This window comes from Neopelma chrysocephalum, unplaced genomic scaffold, assembly GCF_003984885.1.
Source record: "Neopelma chrysocephalum unplaced genomic scaffold, ASM398488v2 Primary Assembly neopelma1_24, whole genome shotgun sequence".
Lineage (NCBI taxonomy): Eukaryota > Metazoa > Chordata > Aves > Passeriformes > Pipridae > Neopelma > Neopelma chrysocephalum.
The window spans coordinates 29,523,855-29,549,900 of NW_020897693.1; the positions used below are offsets into that span (position 1 = coordinate 29,523,855).

At 34.9% G+C, this 26,046-nt stretch overlaps 1 protein-coding gene across 6 annotated transcripts in view; it reads right to left on the minus strand.

Annotated features, from left to right (window-relative positions):
• The window catches only part of STRN3 (striatin 3), a 64,818-nt gene that overhangs the window by 24,652 nt on the left and 14,120 nt on the right, over nucleotides 1–26,046 (minus strand). For 3 of the 6 annotated variants that reach the window (XM_027709561.1, XM_027709587.1, XM_027709552.1), the window contains exons 2-8: nucleotides 19,869–19,972; nucleotides 14,359–14,432; nucleotides 13,636–13,717; nucleotides 13,171–13,350; nucleotides 12,585–12,717; nucleotides 10,759–10,900; nucleotides 5,278–5,388 (exon numbers count right to left, since the gene is read on the minus strand). In XM_027709561.1, coding sequence (XP_027565362.1) covers nucleotides 5,278–5,388; nucleotides 10,759–10,900; nucleotides 12,585–12,717; nucleotides 13,171–13,350; nucleotides 13,636–13,717; nucleotides 14,359–14,432; nucleotides 19,869–19,972 — 826 coding nt within the window. The remainder of the gene's footprint in view (nucleotides 1–5,277; nucleotides 5,389–10,758; nucleotides 10,901–12,584; nucleotides 12,718–13,170; nucleotides 13,351–13,635; nucleotides 13,718–14,358; nucleotides 14,433–19,868; nucleotides 19,973–26,046) is intronic. The other 3 variants (XM_027709596.1, XM_027709580.1, XM_027709570.1) reach the window with 2 other exon arrangements.

Sequence of the window (26,046 nt, forward strand, 5' to 3'; positions counted from 1 at the left end):
ATACAGAACTTCACATACACTTTATATTTTTTGTGCTTTTGATATTTTTTCTTTCCTTTATGGAACACTCAGTATGCCAGTTAAATCTAAAAAGGCTGCTACCCAGAAGCTATTTGAGAATAAAAATGTCTTCCAAAAGTTTCCCTTCTGCAACAGATCACTTGAGTGGTTAAGTTTCATTCCACTCTTGTATAGAAGTATATCTAGAAACCCGTGATCTCACCTATTGAAGTGAGTGTAAAATAATAAAAATGAGGAATGTTTTTTTTGAACCAACTTTTTTTTCTAATAGCCTAGACTGATAGGATTTAATTTCAAAAGTACAATACTTAATTGCAGTCAGGAGGTAAGATCTCATATACAAAAGTCACTCTTAAAATGGACAGGTCTCTACCACACAGGCCACAAAGCTTGCTTTTGTCTTTATTCAGGATGGCCATCAGCGAGGTATCTCCATGACCAACAGCAGATATATTCTTGTATAGAGAAATCGATAAATGACATGATAAAAGTAATGACTGGTACCCTAAACTGTCTACTTTAATAAACCTTTGCTTTTCAGAATAAAAACCATTTGTCTTCTCCATGTTGATACACATGAACTGTTCAACACATTGATGGAAAATGCCAAAAATAGCTTATAATATTACTCATATCCAAACTGAAAGCATCTTTTGGAGGTGCTTTCACACCAAACAGATGAGTGTGAGAAGTTTGTCTTAAAGCATACTCAGAAGTAACCAGAAGTAGCCCCCCTGCTCTGCTACCTTAAAACACCCATTCAATTAGTGTGTCACTGATTACGGGATGGACAGCCTTGCTTTTTAAAGTTTTTCAGTAAGTTTGGGCACTTCTTGTCCTTCAGGCATAATCTCAGAACAGTCTTCAATCCATCATACAATACAGGGAGAAGCTTATAAGAGAGCAGATGCTGTTCTCACAGCTTCGTGTATTTCACATCGAAAAATGTCAATATTCAAGATTGTGCCACCACTGCAGAAGACTGCTTTCAAATAAGTGCAAGTGTACCTTCATGTAACTGGTGAAGTATTTTAAATGTTATGAAGAGATTTTTAAAGAAAAGAATGAGCTTTACAATACTATCTCAGTGTATTCTCCTTCAGAGATCAAAAGGGAAAATGGTAACTGAGCATTCAGTGATGAAAAGTTATACTATAAGAAACCCTAAGCAGATTTCTATTAGCTCTGAGATGTATTAGTCCAAGTCTGAATATAACATAGGGATCCTTAAAGGTGATGGTAATGAAGAGGTAAAATTCAGATCTATTTTCATGCCTATCAACTATTACACTGTATTTCCAGAAATCAAGGCTAGCAAAGTGAATGAGATGGATACTGTTTAATAAACACAAAACAATTACACTAAGGGAAAAGAGCAGGAAAGTAAAAAAAAGTGACAAGCTTCAAGAAAACCAAGGAAAAACAGTAAGAGTATTTTCACTTCAACAGTGATGTACACATACATTTTAAGATGTGAAAACTATTTTTCAAATTGCTGAGAACACATTATGCTGACCTGATAGTACAAAACGAGATACACAACACCTCACTATTATGTCCTGCAAATGTGACAGGCTATATCTGAAAAACAGTCATCCCAATTTACCTGCCAAAACTGATCTTATCAATCTTGGAACTCTTCAATAAACAGCTTTGCATTATTTTGCAGCTGATATTATGAAGGAAATCTAAGTGTGGAGTAGTGGATTTTTGTTGCTGTTTTGGTGGGGAGGAAGAGGGTGTCTGTCATGACAATCGTCATGTTATGTGGGAATACTACCTCTTTATAACAGTCTATATAAACCCCACCAAAAAGAGAAACACAGGTGCTGACAGAAGATGACCTAAATGAAGGTGTTCTACCTAGTACAAAATACAGATGCTAAAGAAGCATCAAAATAGAATCAGATCTACTTCTGTACACTTATTTATGTCTACATTTGGATGAAAGTTTCCCTACCTGGGGTCAGGGCTATGGTTACCTTGTCTAATTGCAGTCTAAATGTAGCTACAGTCTAAATGTAGATTATGGCAGTTACCAGATGCATATCCCACAAAAGAAACCATTAGAATATCTGCTCTATTATGCTGTCTTCAAAGTATTGCAAGGGATGACAGTTAATGTGTGGCAATGGATGTTTGGAAAGAGTCCTGTCAAAGGTGGATTGATGAATCAGAAGTTTTTAATGTTGTTTAAACTCATGTTAAGAGGGCTCTTTACAGAGCCACTGCGTTTTCCCCTATACCTCCACTGTAAATCCCTTATCTCTCGGGCAGGAGTGTCCTGGGAAGATGTCCCAAGGTGCTCTCATTGGTCCTCTGTTAACCCCTTCCTTATTGGCTGTAAACCCTTTACCTTGATTGTGACCCCTCACCTGTGATTGGTCCCCAAGGGCTATATATAGCCCCCTCCCACATTAAACTTTCTCTTTCGTCCTCTCTCCCCTGGTGCTCTGGTGAGTGCTCCGTCTTGGGGTCACCCAAGACGGGGGAGGGTGGGTGGAAGGGCATACTCCTTCCAGGTATGGGACTGAACGAGGCCTGAAGGATCTCCCACATTCCCAAATATCTACTGTTATTAATGCACATTTGTTGGACGTTTATGATGATACATATATATTACCATGCAGGTAAGTTCTGACAGTGCTCAAAATAAATTCTGATAGCAATCTGACAGAACACTGAAGAGCAAAGTAAGAGATGAGTATTCAGAATGAAGTTCCCAAATGATCAGACATGAAAAGCAAGAATAAAGAAGGCCTTCAACACTATTTTCAGTCTCAGAATGTTAAAAAGCTGAGAAAACAAATCTATGAAGCAAACAGAATTAAAATAAACCTGCCCAACCTTGAATGTGTGTGGAGTTCTCTCATTCAATTAGCTCAGTGATTTAGAGGTAAGTTTTTAATTAGAAACTACTATCATGAATGTGACAAGCAAAGAATCTCTCAAACCACCCTGTGAAACTATATGAGCTCAAGGTTTCCCGAAGGAGAATTTAAGCTTAAAACTCAAAACCTAAACAATGACTTTCATGACCTCACCACACTATGACACACAGTTGAGCTCCTAAATATTCTCTTATGTGAGCAAAAGAAGACTTCAAAATTACTTTAGATGAAGAAAATTTTGTTATTTTACAGCCACTGTGCTTCCAAAAGTCTAAAATGTGAAATTCAATAAGAAAATTTCAAATAAAATAAGTCCATTCTGGTGTGAAGTTTCTAACACTACCAAATACTTCATGCAAATTTGGTGTCAGCTGCTGATTTCCATGTTAAATGGTGATGCCCATTAGCATGCAGATTATTACTGTAAGCTCTAATCAAGACTAAGTAAAAATCTTTGCTTCAAAGATTTTACGTTCATGTGTGCGTGTGCAAGTCATGCAAAACTGCTGAAAAAATAACCAACATGCACCAACTGAAGTGTAATTGTTAGGTGCCACAAAGTAAATTCAAATCTTAATGATAACAGAATTTTTCATGAAGTGTTATATTTTAATTATCACTTAATTTAGTTAGTACATATTCACACAATTTTTCAAATTGAGGAAAAGAATTTTTTTACTAGATATTGCCAGAAACTGTTAAAAATATACTTTTAGAAGAAAAACACTGCAAGCATGGGAGCTTCTCTGAAGTGACACAGGATGCCATCCAGAGGGACTTGAACAAGTTCGAAAAGTGGATCCATGGGAATCTCATGAGCTTTAACAAGACCAAGTAAGTGCAAGGTGCTGCACCTGGGTTGGGGCAACCCCTGGTATCAATACAGGCAGGGGATGAACAGATAGAGAGCAGCCCTGCTGAGAAGGACTTGGGGGTGTTGGTGGATGAGAGGTTGGACATGAGCCGGCAATGTACACTTGCGGCCCAGAAAGACAATCATGTTCTGGGCTGCATCCAAAGCAGCGTGGTCAGCAGGGTGAGGGAGAGGATTCTGCCCTGCCCCCTACTCCACCCTGGTGAGACCCCACCTGGAGTACTGTGTTCCCAGCACATGGACCTGCTGGAGTGAGTCCAGAGCAGGGCCACCAGAGTGATTAGAGGGATGGAGCCTCTCCTATGAGGAGAGGCTGACAGAATTGGGATTGTTCAGCCTGGAAAAGAAAAGGCTTTGGGGTGGCCTAACTGCATCCTCTCAGTACCTGATGGAGAGGGACTTTTTACAAGGGCATGTAGTGACAGGACAAGGGAGAATGGCTTCAAACTAAAAGACAGTAGGTTTAGATTAGATATTAGGAAGAAATTCTTTACTCTGAGGATGGTGAGGCACTGGCACAGGTTGCCCAGAGAAATGTGGATGCCCCATCCCTGGAAGTGTTCAAGGCCAGGTTGGATGGGGTTCTGAGCAACCTGTGCCAGTGCCTCACCACCCTCAGAGTAAAGAATTTCTTCCTAATATCTAATCTAAACTAGATTAGGTTGGAACCAGATGATCTTTAAGGTCTCTTCCAATCCAAGCCATTCTATGATGACATAGATTTAATAATACTTTATCCACTAAGAACTTTGTGTAGCTCATAACTTAATTTCTAAAAGCATTTTTACCAGGTTGTTCAACACTGAAATTTGGTTTAACTTACATAGTTAAAATAGGTCAGCTGGTCACAAAACTCTTACTGAGTAAAAAGCTGTCAACCAAAATGTGGTAAATGCACAGAAAATTGAAGGGCACCATAACATAAAGATTATATCATTAAAAAAGCCATCAAAAAGTTCATATTTACATTATAGACATTTTTTTATTCTCAATGCCTAGGACTGTAAAATAATTACAAGCCCATAAATAGCAATTATAGCTTGATTCAAGCTCATATTAAAAAAAGCAACAAAAAACTCAATCCCACCACCCCCAAAAAAGACCTCAACACCCATACTTCCCAGAACAGTATCACCTACTATACTTTAAGAAGTTTTCTGAAAGATTTAAACTTTATCTGCTTCTTAGAGTAGGAATATCCTCAAAATGCAAGTTGTTCATTATTTTTACACTCACGTTTCAAAGCATTTAGTTCTCTTCACCTATTTAATCTTGAATTTTTATGTGTTTTCAACATTTCTCATTTAGGAAATGGCTGTCAAAGGTTTTGGCATATTCACATTCAGCAGGTAGAAAGTTAAAGTTGGTTGCCCCCATTACAGAAAATGATGTTTAATGAAAAAAAACAAAAACAGAACTTGTGAGAAAAAATGTCTTCTATATAGATAGGCAAAAAAGTGTTGCATTACAAGATTCAGAATCTGCACTTACTCTTTACCCCTTTCTTCCCCTTTCGTTCCTTCTTGTACTGTTCCTTCAGTTTACTTATTAGTCCCTGGTCTACATCCCAAACCTCAGCAGTTGGGGACAGGTCATCTTTGTCTACATGCAGCATATTATTAAAAGAAAAAAAATCAGCAATTGGCAATGCAAGCTGTTGGTGATTTACTGTCATAGCTGTATAAGAGCACTAAAAAGTTATTAATAAATCTTTACTTTAAAGGTGCAGTCTCAGTTTTAAGTTTATAAAAGACTAAGTCTCATTTCATACAGTTTTCCAAGGCACTGTATATTATCAGTTACATATCTGAAAATTGTATGTTAATTTGTTACTATGGAGCAAACAAATTAAGCTTCATAAGTAACTGTTTATGTTAAATACTTCAACATACACAACAATTCATTGGTGTTCAGAAACAATTACTGCATCTTTAGAAAGACAGTGTTAAGAAATTATTCAGCCAGTGTTCAATAAGCAAATAAAAGTATTCATGCTATATCTCTCATGAAAATGCAAGCTTGAGTAAATCAGTGCCAGTTTATTCATGAAGACAGACCACCATGCATCCTTTCACATTCATTCTACATGCACAAGAAAAAAACCTTGGTCCTATATTTAACCAGAGAAACAAGTCTATAAACACAGTTTTTTACATAAAGATGAAAAAAAGTAATTCACACAGGTGGACATCCTACTGCATTCCAGAAATTAAACCATAATTAACAGAAATACAACATTCCACAGTCGTTTCAGAAGACATGTCTTTTTCTGTTGACAAACATTGCAGAATTAATTATTCTTTATGAAAAGTCAAGTCTCCACTTTTCTAAACTATCCATCTCAAATATTTCTGGAAACTTAGAATTAGTAAAAAGATAAATCTGTTTCTAAGACAAGGCATACATAACATTTGCAGAAGCACTTCTGCTAGTAAGACAACTAGGCAGCAGACTTGATTTATGTGCCAGTTTAGCTTTATGTCCACAAATTCTTTAGGCATAAAATAATAAAGCTCAGTTCCTCAGTTCTCAACTTCTAATCATACCTACAATATGACTGTATCAATTTTTGAAGTTATAACCATTATAACCATAAAAAGTGCACAAGAGGAGTCATACACAGCAGAAACAAGGAAACATGCATTTAGGACACAACACAGTAGGAGTTATTCCAAGTACATGTTTCATGACAAAACATGACAACGAAGGAGTGCACAGATACCCTAGGATACTGATGCAGCTATTGTCATTCAAATAGGACAAAGATAGGTCAATCTTGATCAAGGAGATCAATATAGAAATGACAAGGGCAGTGAAAGCATGAAACCAGCAGCATAATGGCAGAGTTCCCTGAGCTGACCACAAAGAATTGTGGAGAGGAAAAAGGAACAATGACATCCTACACCAAACTGCAGCTACAACTACCAAACTGCAAACATGAAGACCTTTATGATCTTTATGATCACTGGGCCAAAACACTGACAGAGAGGAACAGTGACTAGTCAGGAAACACAAGAGACACAGAAAGATAAGTCAGAGGATATGTTCAATCAAAAGAGGAAGAAAATCAGGAAAAAAAAAAAAAACACACACACCAAAAACCCTAAAACTCAATTAAAAGAAATTCAGTTAAAACCAAATTAAAATTAATTAAAAAAATCCAAAGCACAATTAATAAAATGAAAATAATCAGCTAGGTTGAAGTATTGCAGAGAAGGATTAGGGAATTAAGCTGAACCAGAAGATGACCACATGGAACAGCAATGCAATGCTGTTGTAAAAAAGTCATTTTGGTACATTTTAAAAGGTGCACTGTATTAAAGCAGGAGTAGTCCATATATTTCAGCACAGGTGATGACAAAATTGAAGTAACATAGTCTGTGTTCTACACTGGAGGTTTAGAAATGTCTGTAGAGTACAAAACAAACAGGACATTAAATATCAAGACAAAGAATCTGAAGGAACTGTGGACTCATTCAGTCAACAGAGAACAGGAAAAGCATAAGCCTACAAACAAATATTCAAAACCAACACTGCTGGCTGCTGAAATGTAGGTTGAAAATAGAAAACCAGATAAAACACTAACTCTGGTTATCTGAGGAGGCTGCAAAATGAATTTCAAATGAGATTTTTAGGAAAACCCAGCAGTGATTCTCTCTGGTATGCCTAGATAAACTATCTATTTCAGAACAGAGCCATGTAACCAGATCTCTGTAACTTCCCTCTAGTGAACGTACTCAAATTGTCTGCAGTGTTTATACCTGCACTAAACTGACACCAGAACAGCACAGAGGATCCAGGATGTCCACTAACCATTATAATTTTGTGGAGAAAGGCTGTTTTTAATTTGTTTTTATTGGGGTTTGGGTTTTTTTTTTAATATTTAGAAGATGACCCAAGAGACTCTGAATTTCAGTCACATTCTGCCTCCCAGAATTCTGGGCAAAGTCAGTCATTCTCTGACTCATGGTCCATCTGCAAACAGAACTTTGGTGTTTCATGGAGACGAGAAATCCAGTGATAAACACACAGTTAGTCTTTGAAACCATAAGGAGAACAAAAAGACTACATAATATGTTAAATCTGTAATACATAGCACAATATATAACAATAAGTATTTATTCCTTTTTGCTTAAGCAAACTCAAATTATATATGCATTTTTTCTTTATAATAAATCACCACAAGGCATTTATAAATGTTTCAATCTAAAACTGTACATTTTTTTTAGCGTGTCACATACTTTGACTTTTCATTGAACATTGCTTGAACTTACTCATGTTTCACTATTTTGAAGATAAGCTGTTCCTAAGTAAAACATGTCACGTGACAGGACACATTAAATTGCAATGTTTGAAATTAATTTAATACTCAAAGTATGTTAACTAAAGGACTTACAAAAAACAAATGTGTTCATAAAAAGCTGTACTATAGGAAGAAAAGAAAAGAACCCAAACTTCACAGCGCTCATTGGCTGGTTTGCAGAAGTCTCCAACAGCAAAAATATAACTGAATTTGGTGATGAAATATTTTAGCATATTTGAAGTTAGATCTACAGACAACACTTCAACAGATAAATATTAAAAATATTAATAAAGGAAGACTAGGCAATATGTTTAGAGTCTAAACATCAGAAGTTTGGTTTCCAGATACTAAATAAAAGCATTATACATAAATAGAGATGTAAACATTTACATGTTTTTCAGAGTGCTTAAACCTTTGCAAGAGAAGGATGTTAATGACAGGAAAACTAAAATTGGAAGAAAGAAAAACTATGAAAACATAACAGAGCAACTATTACATTATGAAGAAAAATCTGAATTTTAACAAATACTGATGTTCATCGTTGATGCAATTGTTTAGAAAGTCATGGTAAGTATTCATTTAAATGAAGTTCCTCTTCAAAATAAACAGCTAAATGTACAGACCTGGAAATTTCTGGTAACAACAGTTTCATAAAGTTCAAAATAATATGACAGGTTAAAATAAATTCATTTAGGCAATGTATTACTTTCAAAAGCATTTAACTGGGACAATTTTTAAAATGTTATTTGTGGTAGTTAATAAAGAAGCCTTGTCATATTTACACGCTGATCTTTAAAAAAGTAACGCTTAACCCCAGGATCTGATAGACTGTATCCTTAAGCATCCACTTATGAAAAGAACAGCTGTACTAAAATCAGTGACATAATGTGAAAAAAACACTGCTACTACATTTGGAAGTGTGTCTTTCATGCATTTAAATAGTAAGTTAGCAGAAAATAAACAATAAACTTACGGATATTGTCTTCATATGGCAAAACTTAGAACACATATTTAGAAAGATGAAAAGTAGGTTTATGTTTTATTTCTTCCTTCCCACTTCCTTGACTCAGACACTATTTTTTTGGTAACAATGGAATGAACTACATTTAAATCAGTTGTCGCTTTTGCTATGGGTTCACTGAAACTGTAATAAAAGACATTCAAACTGCTCTATGAAAATTGTGGTGGGTCGATTTGACTTTTAAAATAGACACTGAAAATCGGGTAACTACCTGAGAAGATGACAGAGATAGAACACACTGGAAAGTAATCTTGGGAACAATGACTTGGAATTTCAATGGACAAGCTAGTTCAGTAAGTTTCATCAGTCTGCTGTGGCAAAAATGGATAAATCATTTGACTGCGTGAATTATAGTATCAAATAATCTTTCCTTTTATATACAATAGCAGTAAGACTGATGCTAGAACCAGAACATTCTGCATCACTATATATCTGAAGGAATGTTGCAAACAAAGTAAAAAACTTGGATTCAAGTTTTTACACCAAGAGATCTGCCTGTGTGCCTAAATAAAAAGATGATCAAGAAAAGGATCACATACCAGCAACTTCAAAGGGGATCAACACTAAGCAACTAAAATTCTACTAAAAGTAGAAAGTTATTACCAAAACTAAAGGTAACAGTTTGTTCAGCTTCAGTTTCCAAATAGAAATAAGACTGAGTTTTAAAAATAAAGGTGACTAACCCTTAATACTAGTTTTCAGGAAGGAATGCTTTCTACTCCTTGATACCTTCAAAATCAAGACTGGATTATTTTCCTGGAAGATGTGCCATTATTTTAATTTCTGTAGATCTTTATATTCTTTTCACTCACAGAGGGGTTTATTGAAGTATTACTTCATTGTCTTAATGACATAAAATGGTCGAACGTGATCTAGTGGCACTTTGGGGCTTACAATTAAAGACTTAGAGTATGCAACTACAGAATTGCTTGTATCACAGTTCAGAAATTAAGACTTCAACTTACCATTTAAAGGCAAATATTAATTATGTGGGTCAGTTCTTTTTCCTACACAAATTTTCTCCTTTCAGTTTCTTCTTTTGAAACATGTAGGTTGCAGGAGTTTCTGACTTAACGTATTTTGTTTCACATCAAATTACTACGAAAAAGTTGGGCTACTACAAAAGTTTGGGTTTTTTTTTAACTAATGCAAGCCATATGAGCAACAACATCTAAAAATCTCAGCAAGAAAAACTAAAAATACTAATGGTCCATTTTTCAAGTACACCAAAGAAATTAAAGTACAAAAAGTTTAAAAGTCTTGATAAGAAATAAATAGGAAAAAAATATATCTATATTTGAAAGCAAATTTAATACAGGTATAAAAACATTCAGAATCCTAGCCTTTCCTATCTAACAAAGAAAATACTCTCCTCTTAGTTTTGGAATCAAAAACAAAACCCGAAACAAATACAACTATACTTGTATTTGTGGCAACTACGACAGCATATGTATATATATGTGTGTGTGTGTATATATATACATACATATATGAAAGTTTCAGTATACAATACACCATTTTCTAAGCATTAACATTTGAACATCACAATCATCCAAACATTCACACCATTTTAGCAGGTATTGCAACTCTTATGTACTACTATGAACAAGTATTCCCTTACTTCTAAATGCTTTTGTTAGCATCTTACCCCACTCTGTTCCATCTCCTGAACTTCGAGCTTCTCCAGCTCCCTCACCATCTTCAGCTGTCACTAAAAAGTCAAATTCTTTCAAAGCTTCCTCAGTATCAGGGTCATCTGTAAGGTCAGCAGCTAAACCTTCATTACCAATCTGCAAGAAGATAAACATTTTTCTGCGTTCAAATCAGGAACAGATTTTCTAATCATTTAGGTTAGAAGAGATATAGGTTACTCTCGTTGAGTAATTGGTTCCAGGGGAAAACATTTTTCAATGTGAACTGCAGGAAAAGACACAGATCTCAGCTGGCTTATTAAAAAAAAAAAAAGAGAGAGAGCAGTGCAGTCTAGTGATCAATAGAAAATAAAAACAACACTGACACTAGCTTTAGCAACAAAAACAATCCCATACATCCCAGTCTTCATTTTTTTTTATTTAACACATAACAATTAGAAAATTTTGTTGATTTTCTTGCACTATCAATAGCTCTGCAGAGAAGCCTTACTAACAAATTCTGCTTTCTATTGGTCCAGGAGCCTTTTCCCCTTTTTGCTTTCCAGTTCTATTTCAGTTTTAAGCATAAATTTGGAAAAGGAAGCATTTTAAGAAAACTGTGTTTTTACTATTTCTACCACATCTTCACCATAAACAAAACAAATAAACCCCCTGCCAAGGCATCAGTGAAAAGTTTTATTTCATTCTTCAGGTGAAAAAAATTTCTACATGGAGTTAATTTTCTATTATTTGCACAATATTCTTACTTTTGCAGAAAGAGACTATTTTTATAAAGTTAACTATAAATGATCCTTTTGCTTTCTATAGAAAAACAAGCTTTGTAAAAAAATCAAGAAGTAGCATAATATCTTCACATGTGGTTAGAGATTTACTTACTAGATAATCTTTTTATCAGACTACCTACTGCCTTAGAACAAAAGAGATTCAACTGATTGCTTGATTAATCTGCCTACCAGAAGTACAAGTTAATAAAGTATGGTAGAAACATCTTCCTGACAAGTCAAGCTGGGACATGAAGACTTGCATCAAGCCAAGCTAATGCTGTCAACTATTTAAGAAAATCCACTGCAGCCAGCGGGTCATCATGATACAGAATACAGTTCTGAGTAAAAAGTAACAAAACTGTCAGTACAACATTCATAAATCAATGTTTTTACATTGATTTCACTTCGTCAACTTCAAAAACCACAAAGACAAGGAGACTTTTGGTACAGGAGAAAGAACTAAAATAGGACAGGTAACACAGTCTATCCTACCTAGAAAGTTGCTCACACAATGAAAACTACAGAGAAAAATAAAACTGAACGAAATTTAATTGAACCTTTAACAAAGGTGATTTGAGACAAGTCTCTGCTAGGCTTTTAATCTATTTAGTAAAATACTGCCTAAAAGGAAGATTTAAACATGTATTTGATGTGGAAGTAATTTTTTTTTCACATTACATAACCTTATTTCCTCTAAGGAATTATCCCTACCTTCTCCAAAATTCAGAAAGGATGCACATTGTATTGTGCTAAATTTGCCTCATAAGGGGACTCAAAGTATGGAGAGAATCTGACATGGCCAATTCATCAATTAATTCACATTTGCAAATTCACATTTGCAAACAGGTTGGTTGGTTGTTTTTAATTTTTCTATGTAATATATTAATTAAACCACCAAATTTACTAATAACACATCTGCTTACAATCCATTCACATAAGAAAAGGTGCAACAAACACTTTAACATTACTCATTTATATCATCTGGGGGGGGAAAAATTCCCTTTTCAAAGGGAATTTCAGATCTATTTAAAGAAAAAACAAAATAAAAGATTTTTTACTTTGTGTTTCTTATTTATCCGATGCTTTTCTTTTCCTTCTGCAATATCTTCTATCATGTCGTTCTCCTCTTCTTCATCGCTGTCATCTGCATTTTCTAAGAAGTTAAATGTTTCAAGAACATCACCAGAATTCCTACATAATTAAAAACATTGAGAGAAACCATTTTACTTGCTGAATAGATTTCAAAGATTAACCAGATTAAATGAAATTGCTACCTGACAGGTTAAGAGTTTTAAAGCTAGCAAAACAAGAAATGGTTGTATGAAGAAGTTTCTACAACTGCCTATGTCTTTATTAAAAAAACACCACTCAGCAGAATCTTTGATTAAAATAACACCTCCAAAGTGTTTATATGACATAATTCAACTTCAATACACAATTTTTCTGTATATATTAGTATAATATACATATATGTACATAATAGATGTACATGTTCCTGTGTATAATCAGTTTCAGTTAAGTTCATAATCATTTACGGTCAGCTACACTCGCAGGTGTTCAGAGACTCTCCAGCTGAAAGTTCAATTTGCACTGACCAATGATTAAGAAAAACAAACTTTATGCATTTGTTATCTCTTCACTTACCTTTTGATTTCCTGTCCCTTTTGTTTTGAAGAAGGAGATTCACCACCGTTCAGGATCTGTTCTAAGTTCTTCGTCTCTACTGAACCATTTGGTTCTGAATTGGAGAGCCCAAGTAAAGACCTTACCCTCTGGGAGCGTACATCCAATATTGTATCTGTATATCCTACTTCCTGAAGATACCTAGTTGCATTCAGAGTAGAAAGAAAGAGGAAGGTATATTTGAGAAAAAAGGAAACTTAGTATCACTGTTAAAAATGAATGCCACTATTACATCATTTATTGAAAAACAAGCTTCATTGCTATCCATCTCACATGGAAAACCTTACTCTGTACCGCTAATAGCTCAAGACTATGAAGTTCTGGAAAACAAACCACTATATGCCCACCTCAACTACTGTTACATAGAGTAAGCTCCTCATACTGCAAGAAAAGTTTGAAACACCAATATTCAACAATGTTACTTACTGTCGCAGTAACTGTCTGCCTTGCTTCCAGGTCAATTGGCTATTCTGAGGTACTGCAGGAACCTCTGTATCTTTGGTATCTTCTGGAAGGTACAGTGTCATAATTAACATCTAACTTATAATGCTTTCAAACACAAACAAAAATTCCCATCAAACAAGAAATACAAATCATGATCTCTAGCTTCAATTGGGTATAAAAGTACCCAAAATGTGGCACTCATAAAAGAGAAGGGAAAAAAAAAAAAGAGAGGGGTGTGGTACATAAATCTGTAGACCACAATTTTAAGGCATACTATATAAATACAGGCCAAAAGTCTGTCTTCCCAAAGACCACCATTTCAAATGAAGCCAAATGAAATTCTGCTTATTAAATAGCCCAGCAGTGTTACCAGAAACACTTTCCTCTATCTGCAATACTGCGAAGAGCAAAATTGTTACTATCAACTTGATATTTACAATGCAAAATCAAATGCAGTCCAGAGGAGCAATAAGGACAGCTTATTTTTTCCTCTTTGGAGTTTTTTTCTTAATTTAAGATATAAACATTCAGAGCTCCTTGAAAAAAGGAAAGGTCAATTAATTTTGATTTTCAGATTAAACAATATCTACCCAATGCCAAATCTTTCCTAGATATATTCTCTATAAGACACTTACGGGAGGGTTGGGGGAAAGATGGAAAGCTGCAATAAATTGAACAGACCAAATCTACTGTAAAAAAAGTTACCTGATTCAAAAGTTGGCATTTTCAAGTCACCTTGGTTCAATTCTGTGCCATATTTTAATTTATGATATTTTGCCCTGAAAAAGTATGCAGATGTTTAACAAATTAGCATACAAAAAATTGAATAACGCAAAACATTCTACTATTCCTATTTGAAGTAACCATACCAACAGTATAATTAATCCAAATAAAACTCTTGTGATAATTATTGCATCAAACAATTATTATTAGTCTTCCTATAACAGTTTCAAGACAATATTTTTACAATTATTCACAATTATCAAATAACTTATAGATGAGAGTTCAGTATGTTCTCCAGGAATGTGGGGTTTTCCATGTAGATCAGCTAATAAGAGAAGCTTTCAAAAACCAGCAGGTTCAGCTATTTAGTAGAAATGATTTTCCAGTGGTACCACTGTCATAGGTAGGTAATCACACTACAATGAATGAACCTGTTCTTTGGGATTCCTGCCTGCCACTTTCAATTTCCATTTCCATTTCTCTCCTGCTCTGTCTTTGCTTATCATACATATCCTTCCCTCTGAAAAACCATGTTGGAGTGCTAGTTTCTCTCATCACAAGTATTCTCTTACTGATTTTCTCCTCCTCATTGACTGGAGGCTTAGCTAGCAATTCCTGCTTAGTCCACCTATGCAAACATGCCTCACTTCTCCCCATCTTCTGATCTCTGATACCATAACCCTAACCTCTCCTTCTCCATCCCTTCCTAAAAAATTGGTCTTGGTGATACTATTTCCATGGAGGTACACATAAGCCTATAAAATCTTCTTCTCTACTCAAGTTGCATATCAAAATGTGTTCAGCTCCCTTTACCTCCAAGAACATAATTTGAACTACCTACACCTATATCCTAGAGTTCTCAAACTTTATCACTGATCTTTCACAAGTCAACTTTTGCTTCATAGATCCTTTGCAAAAATACTCAAAGTCCCAGGGTAAAGAACTCTAAATGCTCTGCAGTACAGCCAAGGGAAAAAAATCTCTGCAGAAACATTAGCAGCCACAATTAAAGTTTGAAATACAGTCATCTTTATAATTCAAAATGAAACATTTGACCAAAATTTTAAGAATAACTGCATCATACTTATCTCCCATCAATTTTAAAGATCACTCTTGAATATGAAAATTCTCAAGAAAAGATACATAATGGAACATGCGCTGGACAAAATCAAGGACTTCCAAAAAAACTTCTCAAATGGCTGAGCCACTACTGCAAGTGTTTCCAAATTGAAAGTAAAAGCACATCTCAAATGCTGCCTGGTATATTTGATGGTATTGATGCTTTTGAATTTTCGGGATTTTTAGTTTTTTGTAGATCTTAATGTAGCTGTATAGTCACTTTAGAATTGTAGTTAAAACTCATCAAACCCTATTCCCCTATTTCACATCGAATTTTCTAAATTCTTTAGGCTTGTTTAGGCTCCTTTCAAGGTAGAACTGTAGTAACACCTTCTGTTTAAGAACAATTGCACCCCAGGCCTGAACAACAAGATACCATCATAGTCAAAGCAATTTCAAGCCTAGAACCTTGGAGAAGCTCCAAAGACAGTATGTGCCGTGAAGAAGAGGAAGATAAGGAAGAAAGGGGTCTTAGGACCACTGACTCAATTTCTGGGGAGGTGTCCCTGGGGGGCAGATCTGGGGGCAGGTGGTTCTCGGATCAGACCATAAACTGTGGAACCCGTGGACACAGTTGCACGCTCTTCATACTCCTTGTGCCAGAAGGTCTTCATTAAAGAGCTGTTCTCTGTCTTATCTCTACTAAATTTGCCTGGAGCTTTTTCTGCTCCCGATCCTTAAAGCAAGAGTATAGAAGATTTTCTTTTAGGGTTACAAAAGTGTTTCCTAAAATTGCAAATAGGAACTCTCATTAACAAACTGTCAGTAGATGGCACTATTGACCCTTTTTAGTAAGATAAAATCCCTCCTTTCATGGCAATCACATTGTAACTGAAAAACAGTGAGGCCCCCGAAGACTTTTGAGTGACCTGAATCTGACTGACTGCCAATTAAATAGAACCATATTTTTTAATTATTTATGAATAGGTTCATAGCTCATCCATGCACTAGTAAAGACTGTCTGCTCCAGGTGCTCTCTTTAAATTGAGAGACAAAGTTGTGTGCCACATTGTAAGAGGGCAGTGTTCCACCAAGCTTTCCAGATATGGAAAGTACATATTATGATTTATATGCCCTATAAAGTACTGTACATTTAGGGGTAAAAAACCCCCCAAAACAACTCTAAACAACCAAAGTGAAAATAATTCAAGTTAAATAAAGTTGACAAAATATTTTTTGCTCAATTCATAAGTGAAGCCAATAAAGCACTGTAATTGAAAAGTCAACCTAAATTTGTTCAATTTTGAGCTGTGGCAACACTATTTAGGAGCAGTTGCTCCTTTATGGAGTTACAACTTCAAAACATTAATTAAAATTCTGCTTTAATAGTTGATTAGAGCAGATAATGATGTATCTGATCTAAAATTATACCAATGACTAGCCACTACAAATAAGCCAAAATATTGCTGCAGGCAATGAGATCAGTTGTCTTTCACATCACAACTTCAATTTTACAGCAAGAAATTAATCTTACTTAATTCCAATAAACTGTACATTCACACATCTATTCCTCCATCTGTATGGTCACGAGAAATGGTAACTATTATATACTTTCAAACACACTAAAAAGCTACAGTGTTGTTGACAAGTCAGTGGCATTACTCTTCCACACCACACAGTAACTGAATTCTACAAGAATCAACTTTTGAATCCTTAGAGTATGGACTTATCTAAAGTTAGGTTTCCATGAGTGAAAAAGTAAGAAGAGAAAAAACAATGCCTTAAGTTGATTTAACTGCTTTCTGCTATTTAGCTGTGGAAGCCTATCACTCAGTTAAAGGGTGTAAGTTAGCTCCAGTTCAAAGCCCATGAAGCCAAAACACATTCCCAGTTTTATGATTTCAGCAAGTGTCATTAAGTTAAGCACAGCACTGTGGTAATGAAGCTGGGGGTAGAGTGCTCAGAGCATGCAGCAGACAATGTGTCACTGGGTCTGCAAAGCACCATAAAGGAATACACACTAGCTACAAACAAAAAAATCCTATGCATATAACCACATAAGACCTAATTTTGTAACCAAAAAAATTATACTGCACTACCAAAGCATTTCAGGACACTAAAATAATAACATTTTATGTCTCCAAAACATTATTACACATACCTAGAGATAAATATTAGAAATATCAAACTATTTTGCAACTACTGCATTTTATTTAATCTTACACACTGATGTTCAATTTCATAACCTTTTTCTGTAAAGTCATAACAGTTCATGTCTGAATTAGTTTGTTTTTGACTCATAATTGATATTTCACTGCATGACACTTTTTGATGGCGTGGAGTTGGCAACAAGAAGAGGAGAAAGAGGGTGGGGAGGAATCAGGTGCAACACTGAAATTTGCTGTCAACAATTCTCAGGTTTGAAATTCTCAAACTTTGTTTTGCTTTGGAACACGTATATTTTCATTAGTTGTGATTCTTCACTCAAAGGAACAATGGCAAAAAAATAACATGTATTATCCTGAACACTGAGTGCGACAAGCAAGAAATCAACATAGTATCATTCTCATATGATTTACTAACAAGTCAGTACCTGCTTGCTTTCCTTACTCAATCCATCATACTTTCACAGTTAGATCCCCTCAAATTACTAGGATTTGTAGCTTCCTCGTTGCCACCCACACATTCACCAATCAACACAAGTTTCAGTTCCTGTTTCTAGCAATCTCCATAAGAATTCTGCCTAGAACTTAAGTAAGGGTCTTCATCTTAAAAACTATGCAGTGCTTGCTTGTACCCACTAGCCACAAAAACTAAAGCAAATGGTGTGATTCTGCTGTTCTGCTTCTGGTGTGCATTTACAAGTTTCTTGCCCATTGGATGAATTTTGGTATTTCATGGGAAGACAAACTATAAAGGCAGCTGCATTCCAGGAGAGAGCAGGAATATGGTTTCACCAATGCCATTAATCTTCAAATTGTGCATCCTGTTATATGATGTCTTCACGTTCCAGCTGTAATTAACGGCCTCTAATTTATCTCAAAAAGCAGGCAATCCTCACAGCCTTATGATATCCACTTGCAGAAAGTCTCTGTGCAGCTCACAGTTTATTATGGCCAAAATAATCAAAATCTTTTCCTTCAATTTCGCATAATAACTTATGTCCAAGACACTTGGGTCTGCCACAACAGCTTATTACTTCTTCGATATGCTCAATGTTCTTTATAGGAGGAGTAGAAAAACCCCAATAACTCTGCATACATCTCATCTGCCTTGAATCCAGACTGACTTGCACATTACCTGTTTGATACAACAATGTAAAATTTTCAATTTTATACTGGTTGGAAACCTTGAGCTACTTTCCACTACAAGGACAGGGCTGAATGAAATAATAGATCCTTTCTTTACACTGGACACTTCACACAGAAGAATGCAGCCATCACTGCCAAAACATTCGTTTTTAATATGAAAACAACTGAAAGTTACTTCTGAACTAGTCACTCATAGTACTGATGGATAATGTAAAATATATTTAGATATACTTAATGCTTGGATAACTAACTTAAAAATGTCCAGGTGAAGCCTCACTACACTTTGATACAAAATTTTAAGTTTACTCTGACAGGCATGTTTCTCTGAAATCAAAATAAACAAATAAAGAGTACCTGTTTTGCTGCCTGATCCTCAAGTTGTTTCACTATTGGATTCAGCTACTTTGTAAGAGCAAGATAAAACTAAGTATAAGAACTGAGTCCACTACTGAAAGTATAGACACATAACAAGACTATTTTCCTAGTGTTTTTGCAAAATTACCTACCGATTTTGGTCAAATGAAATAACCAGGCAACAAAAGAGCATGTAGATTTGAAAGACATTAGCCTGCACAGACTGAATGGAATTTTAACTTTTAAAGCATTAAAGTAATGCTACAGAAAATGCACCTACTGAGACTAAATATGCTAGATTCTACCCAATGACAAAACAATACTTCAAACCGCAAAATCAACTTTTAAAAGATTCCGTTCTGTCACAAAAATACAGTTTTCATCATGCAACACATAAAAAACGGTTGAAAGGGATCAAGAGAACAGTATTTTTCATCTTTTCAAATTCAATAGCTCTGAAGCACAGGTAAAGGTATAGTAATAAGGTATAAATCTGTTGGGCATGTTCATTCTCTAACTCAGAAAAGGGAAACTGTCCAGTTTGTCTAAGACATGAGTCCAAACATTTTGAAAATTATGCAACTTTTTATTATAGCTGACACTAAGGTTTGTCAGAAAACACAGTGTAAAGATGACCAACCATAAAAACAGATTACATAAAGTAACATAAAATCATCTAATAAAGATAGTTCACTTAATGTGACAGAATTCCCTTTAGTCTGCAAAGTTTTCCAGGTCAGAAAAAAGCTGAACAATTTGTATACCTACCTTTCTTGTTTTAATGCATATTCTAACATTTTTATTCTTCTCACTAAGTCTTTCTTCAAATTTTCTTGACCCTTTCTTTCCCCTTGTAGAAACGCTATCCGAGCCTGAGAATACATACACAAAAACACAAAAAGAAAAAACAGATTTTATCCATTCTGTTTTCAAAATAAAACAACCAAGTCTGACTCAGAAGGAAAAAGAAAAAAAAAAGGGAAGAAAAAGAAAAGAAACTGTTTTGCATTAATTACTTCAATGAGTCAATAACAACAAAAACACTTCTGCCCTAGACACTACTATTTTCATCATTTTAAGAGGAACAGGTATTAGTCTGTACAGTAATGCTACAAGAAGGCACAAACAGCAACCTTATTAAACTTTTTAATATATGCACACATCTTTGTCTTTGCACCATTGCTAGCATAAATTCTATTACACGTTTTCTTCCAAGCCCAAAGCCATATTAAATTAGGTACACAGCAACCAGAAATTTAGCTTTTAATGCAAACATTCTGAACAGATTAAGAAATGAGTACATGAATTCACATACAGAAATTACAAATCAATTGTACAGGAAACAACTATTTTATGGATTCACATTTTACTTACTACTGACAGCTGAAGGTTAGATTATCAAGGGAGAACTGGGTTTAGTGTGCTGTTGTATACAGGGAAAAAAAAATGCTCTGGTTTTTTAAAGCATCGATCATACTATCCACCTAATTTAAAAAGACATAAGGAAGATATCTACTTGCCTACTAACCTAGTAGATGATAATAAATTCAGCAGAACATACAAGCCATCTCATCAAACTTTAAAGTAGTTGAAAAATGAAAGCAATAAGTTTGTTGAGGACAAAAGTAGTCTATTCACTACAAAGTGAAAGGACTTGTGTTTTGACTTTTGCAAACCAAAATCCTAGGGAAGACAAGGGAAATTGCAGAGATGAATAAAAAACTTAAACAGTCAATGATACTACTGGATTGGCCATCATTACACAGACTCATTTGTCCTCATTATGACTCTAAATTGACTGAAGTAATTGAGTAGCTCACTACAAGATTAGATGTAAAATTTCCTTGCAAGAGGTATTTAAAAAACTAAAATAAGGGAAATAAAGCAGAGACCACATTGCTCTACTAAGCTCAAGAGCAACAACACAACTTCATTATTAAAGGAGGCAGGGGGAACTGCTATAATCGGCACATAATCTATCCTTCAAGATTTTTTTTAAAGGGATTGGTTGTACATTTTCACTACTCAGTGGTTACAGCCTGAAACAGTCTAACCAGGATGATAACATTCTTGCATCACTCCTTTCTTGAGACTAAGTGATATCATCGTATAAGACTTGACATATGAGCCCTGATTTTAGCCCCACTGGCCTTGTGCTCAATGGTGAGCCAAATTAAAATATGTTCCTTTAACTTGCACTAGCTAAGTAATGATTTAAACAATTAAAATCCTAGCAAGAACAAGGCAGTTATGAGTATTCTAGTTAAAAGTCTGTCATGAAAGCATTTTCAACTAACCACTGTCACTTGGTAAGAAACAGTAAGGTACCAGTGTACGGTAATAGAGGAGAGTTTAAGGGATGAGGCGAAACAACACCAGTGCCACACCAAAAAAAACCCCAAACACACTGAAACAGACTTCATACTGACTGCACAGATATTTCAAGATAAAAGGTAGGGACGAAGATCCAGAATCAGCAACCCAACTATACTCAACTGCAATTACGTTACTTAGATTTTAAAAAACACTACAAAACTGACTCTAATCAAATACAAAGTTAACAGCCTTCTGCAGAAAGCCACAATTACACATAATTTGTACTCCCCTAATACCTAAGGCAGCAAATGACCAAGACAATTTCACAAGCCCAACAAGTTATCCCAGTTTTCACCAGTCAATGCACAGTTGTTAAGTAAATAACAAAATACACATTAAATAGTTATAAAAGTAGGGTTTTTTTGGAAAGTAACATATTACATGCACATATGCACAACACTGTACTTCAAACATTTGGAAGTTACTGACTGCCCACAAACTCTTCCTACAAAAATAAACCCAGAACTAAATACTTTAATAATTATCTAATAAAGGTTATAAAAGCTCTTATGCCCTTTGGATTGAATGCAATTCTCAACTTCTTCCAAACTTCAGGTCTTCTGTAAGTGATAGTTTTCTCCCCTTTCATTAGTCTTCTTTCACTGGTCAACACCCTCTTATAACTATTTGACAAATCTTAGTTGCCAGCTGCAACTGTTGGGCCTTATTTCAACCTCAGAGAGGAAAACAATATAATTCTGATCATACACAGAGGGAGGTATCTGCTTCCTAAAGGCTCGCAGCCAAAATTTTTCCATATGGAAATACTCCTGGAGTACTTGGCCAAGCAGAATCGAGTTTCCATATTTAAAAGGTATTGCCTAGATCTCATACTTTTCAACCAGGCAGGTTAATGAGCTAAGTGATCTTGAGAATTAATATACTAAAGAAACAATGGTACAGAAATAAAAATAACCCAAAATCCACCCTACAAAAAAAACCTCAAAAGAACAATAGTATTTATAATAATCTTTACAGGGTCCAGTAGGTTGAACAGAAAGGTTACCACAAAACACATTTTGTAGCTGCGGTTTTGACATTTTTGTCAATATCAGCAGACTTCTTCTAGCATTGCTTTCTGTAATTGCTTGGATACACATTTTGACTGATTTTAGGATTTATTACTTTTTTCTCATTGTAACCGTCACATAGCTAAAATGTAATAGAAGTTAAGAGCTCAATATTTAGAAACATCAAAAATCAATTTAGACTGGAGGAATACTTAGTCATCAAGACCTTCAATGTAAAACCAAGAATTAGGTCACCAAAAATTTGCTGTATAAATTAATCAATTTGCTCCCTTCAGTCTAAACTGAGAAATGAGAGGTGTCAAAACAATACGCTTGATGTACTCCCTGACTATAAGCCCTAAGAATTAACACACAATTTCCCAACACCTTCTTTTCTGAAATGCAGTAAATCTCAGGGTCGATAAAACCAGATAAAGCAAACACATCAGTCTCCCTCAGGGGTGCTGTACTAACTTAGGTTCCATACACAAAGACAAATGCTTAAGAAATTATCTCTACATAATATAACTTTCACAATCCTTAGATATTCAAACACTGAAACAATTGAAACAATTCTCAGGAGAGTTAGATTTGATATGATTTGTAAATATACTGATGATTTAAGATTGTCTAGCACAAAAACTGGGAAACAAAATGGCAAAGAAGCATTTGGTCTCACCTTTTCACCCCACCCTTCCCAGTTACAACAGAATTCTTTCTATTGTCTTACACCAATTTGTAAGTCCCCAGGCTGATACTATGAAGAGCAATCCTCCTCCTCATACTGCTGTTCCTTCTGCTGTGCTGACTGAGCTACTTGTGTTCACATATATCAAGCCTACTGAGGAAATCATCCTATTTATTTTTTACTCAGTTCTGGATTACATCAGTTTCCTGATTCTGCTCTTGTATAGCCATGGGAGTACTCAGGCTGGCACAAGGGATGCAAACAGGACAGAGACAGAGACAACATGGTCTTAGATCAGCCTAAACTGACCATGATACCATAACATGCTTGTCCAGGGCACAAGAGTTGCAAAAACAAGACCAGAGAGACTATGAAAGCCAAATACAAGTCTTAACTCTTTTGAATTGAAAATTTTCAATCAAAATGCATTTTAAAAAGTGTATTAACAAGAACATTTCTTAAGGGGAAGAAAACATACTCTTTTACAAAACACGTAATAGTTCTGTAAGCAAAAATATGGCCTTTCATGGGTTAAAATCCAGCTGTATTCAGTTGTGTGCAGATTCTGTTAGAATATTTTTCACTACAGATAAGGGCTGTACTTCACATTCTTCAAAGCCTAACCAAGAGTCTTATTTTCAGGGCAGGTTCCTTCTTTTCTACCAGCCTGTAAATTTCCATATTTACAGTGTTTTCACAAATCCCTGGGATCCACTATGTTTCTACAAAATTGACATTTAATAACTCTGGTCTCCCTCTACACCTTGGCCCTCAGCTGTGAGTACCACCACACAAACTTGCTCAGCTTTATTATGAAAGTGAATTCGGGCAGCTTTGAGAAGTAGTTAGAGTGACAGATACTTTGTATTTGTGCAAGGATGCATGAAATAATGCCTGAAACTAGGCAAGATAGAATTCAAGGATAAAAAGAATTACTGAATAGCTACTCGAACAGTATGGAACCCATGAAAAAGAGTTGTCTGAGATTTAAAAACTACAGAATGCACATACAGAAAAGAACATTTAAAATCCTAGCATCTAATATTTTAGACTTTGTAAACTTAGCATTGTTTTAATGGCATATTGCATTTCAGATATACATGCATTTTGGAGTTGGAAAGGTTTTTATCTTTTAAATAGCAAGTCTGATCATACACAAACCAGGCAATAGTGTTTCACCCAAACGATAAGATCTCAAACAAGAAACTGAAGTTTCCCTTAAACGAAAGGAATAATTAAAATCACTGATTACGCTGATAGTCCACATCCCTAGTATGCAATTACACTGCTTGTTCAAAGTATAACAGAAGATTTAAACTAGTTTACTAAATTACTTACACATAACTTTCAATTCTTAAAAATATTCCACTTCATACAGAAGCTCATAAATCAAAATTTAAAGAAAAAAAAACGTGTCCTAGGAAGAAAATGAGGATTTCTTTCCCCCTTCTTTCAAAAGAAACTAGAAAGGTCTTAAAACTTCAGAATTATTGCTCTACATTTCATACAGCACTACCCATAGCAGCATTCATATTAAACTACACTTCATTGCTTTAACTGCACAGAAAAGACTGACAATCTTCACATTGAAGTTATTACAGCATTTTGGGTAGGTAAAATTGCATATATAACCTAAAGTTTATACAATAACTATGATATCCACATAGGATTTCATAGTCTTATTTTACTAATAAATCCTGACATGCAGTATTTTAAATACCTGTCCATCTCAAACCTAGTGAAACATATTAAAGGGAAAAAGAGGCACAAAAGAAACCTGGATGGTAAAGGACTGATTAAAAGCCTTATCTTATGCTGTTGAAATTACCAGAAATGATTAGTGTTTCAAACAATTGAATTCTAATGGGTTTACCAATACAGGAACACACTCAATAAGTGAGTATACTGTCTTTCCATTTCAGTTCTAAACACTGTTAACTCTCAGTCGCTAGAAGTTCATTTTGAAAAAATTCAACTATATGTAAAGCAATGCCAGCTACAATGCAATGCTTGTGTTTTGTTTTTCTGAAGTCCTTTCAGACTTCTAAAGGGAAGGCAGGAAAGTATTGCAGTAATTTTGAAAGAAGTGCAATACACTGAGGCAATTTAATTATACATACTCAGTGCATACACTAAGTGTATGCTTATCCTACTAGGGATAACTAAAACACAAAACTAAAAACAGTAGGATTTTTTTTAACCTTTTGTTTTAATCACAAGTTTATTACCACACAAAAATATTAATCTAATCTTAATTTTTAGATACTTATTATGTTGAAGATGAAGCAGAACACTGTTTTGGAAACTAAAAAATACTGGGGAGGTGGAAGATTTGACTCAGTCATTTAAGAGTGAACACACCTGTGCAGCTACTAATATTCCAGTTCCCATTCATAAAAGGGAAACCGAACATAAGATAAGCCTTCACCTTCTGTTTTCAATAAACACAGTTTGAAACTCAACCTCCTTCAGAACATCTAGAAGCGTGTAAAAGCATTGGGCATTTAGAAGAATTTTAGTGTATTCTTACAGACCTGATTATGTTTACATATTTATTGTCCCTACAGTTAATCTTTAACCGTCAACTGAGGACTGAAAGAAGATACCATACTATAAATAAATATATACATAAATTAAAATCAATATTTATTTTGTAAATTAAAGTCTCAAGATTCTCTCTCTAGTAAGTTACGCAGTAAGATGTCACTGGTCATATCAGCTTCATACATGTTTCAAAGACATATTACTTTAAAAGATCCTGTAGAATAAAAAATAATTGGAAGATCAAAAAAAATAGAAACACCACTTCTCTTACATTAACAGAAAACCTTTACTTCATAAAGTAAGCTCAGGTTAAAGGTGTGGGGAAAAA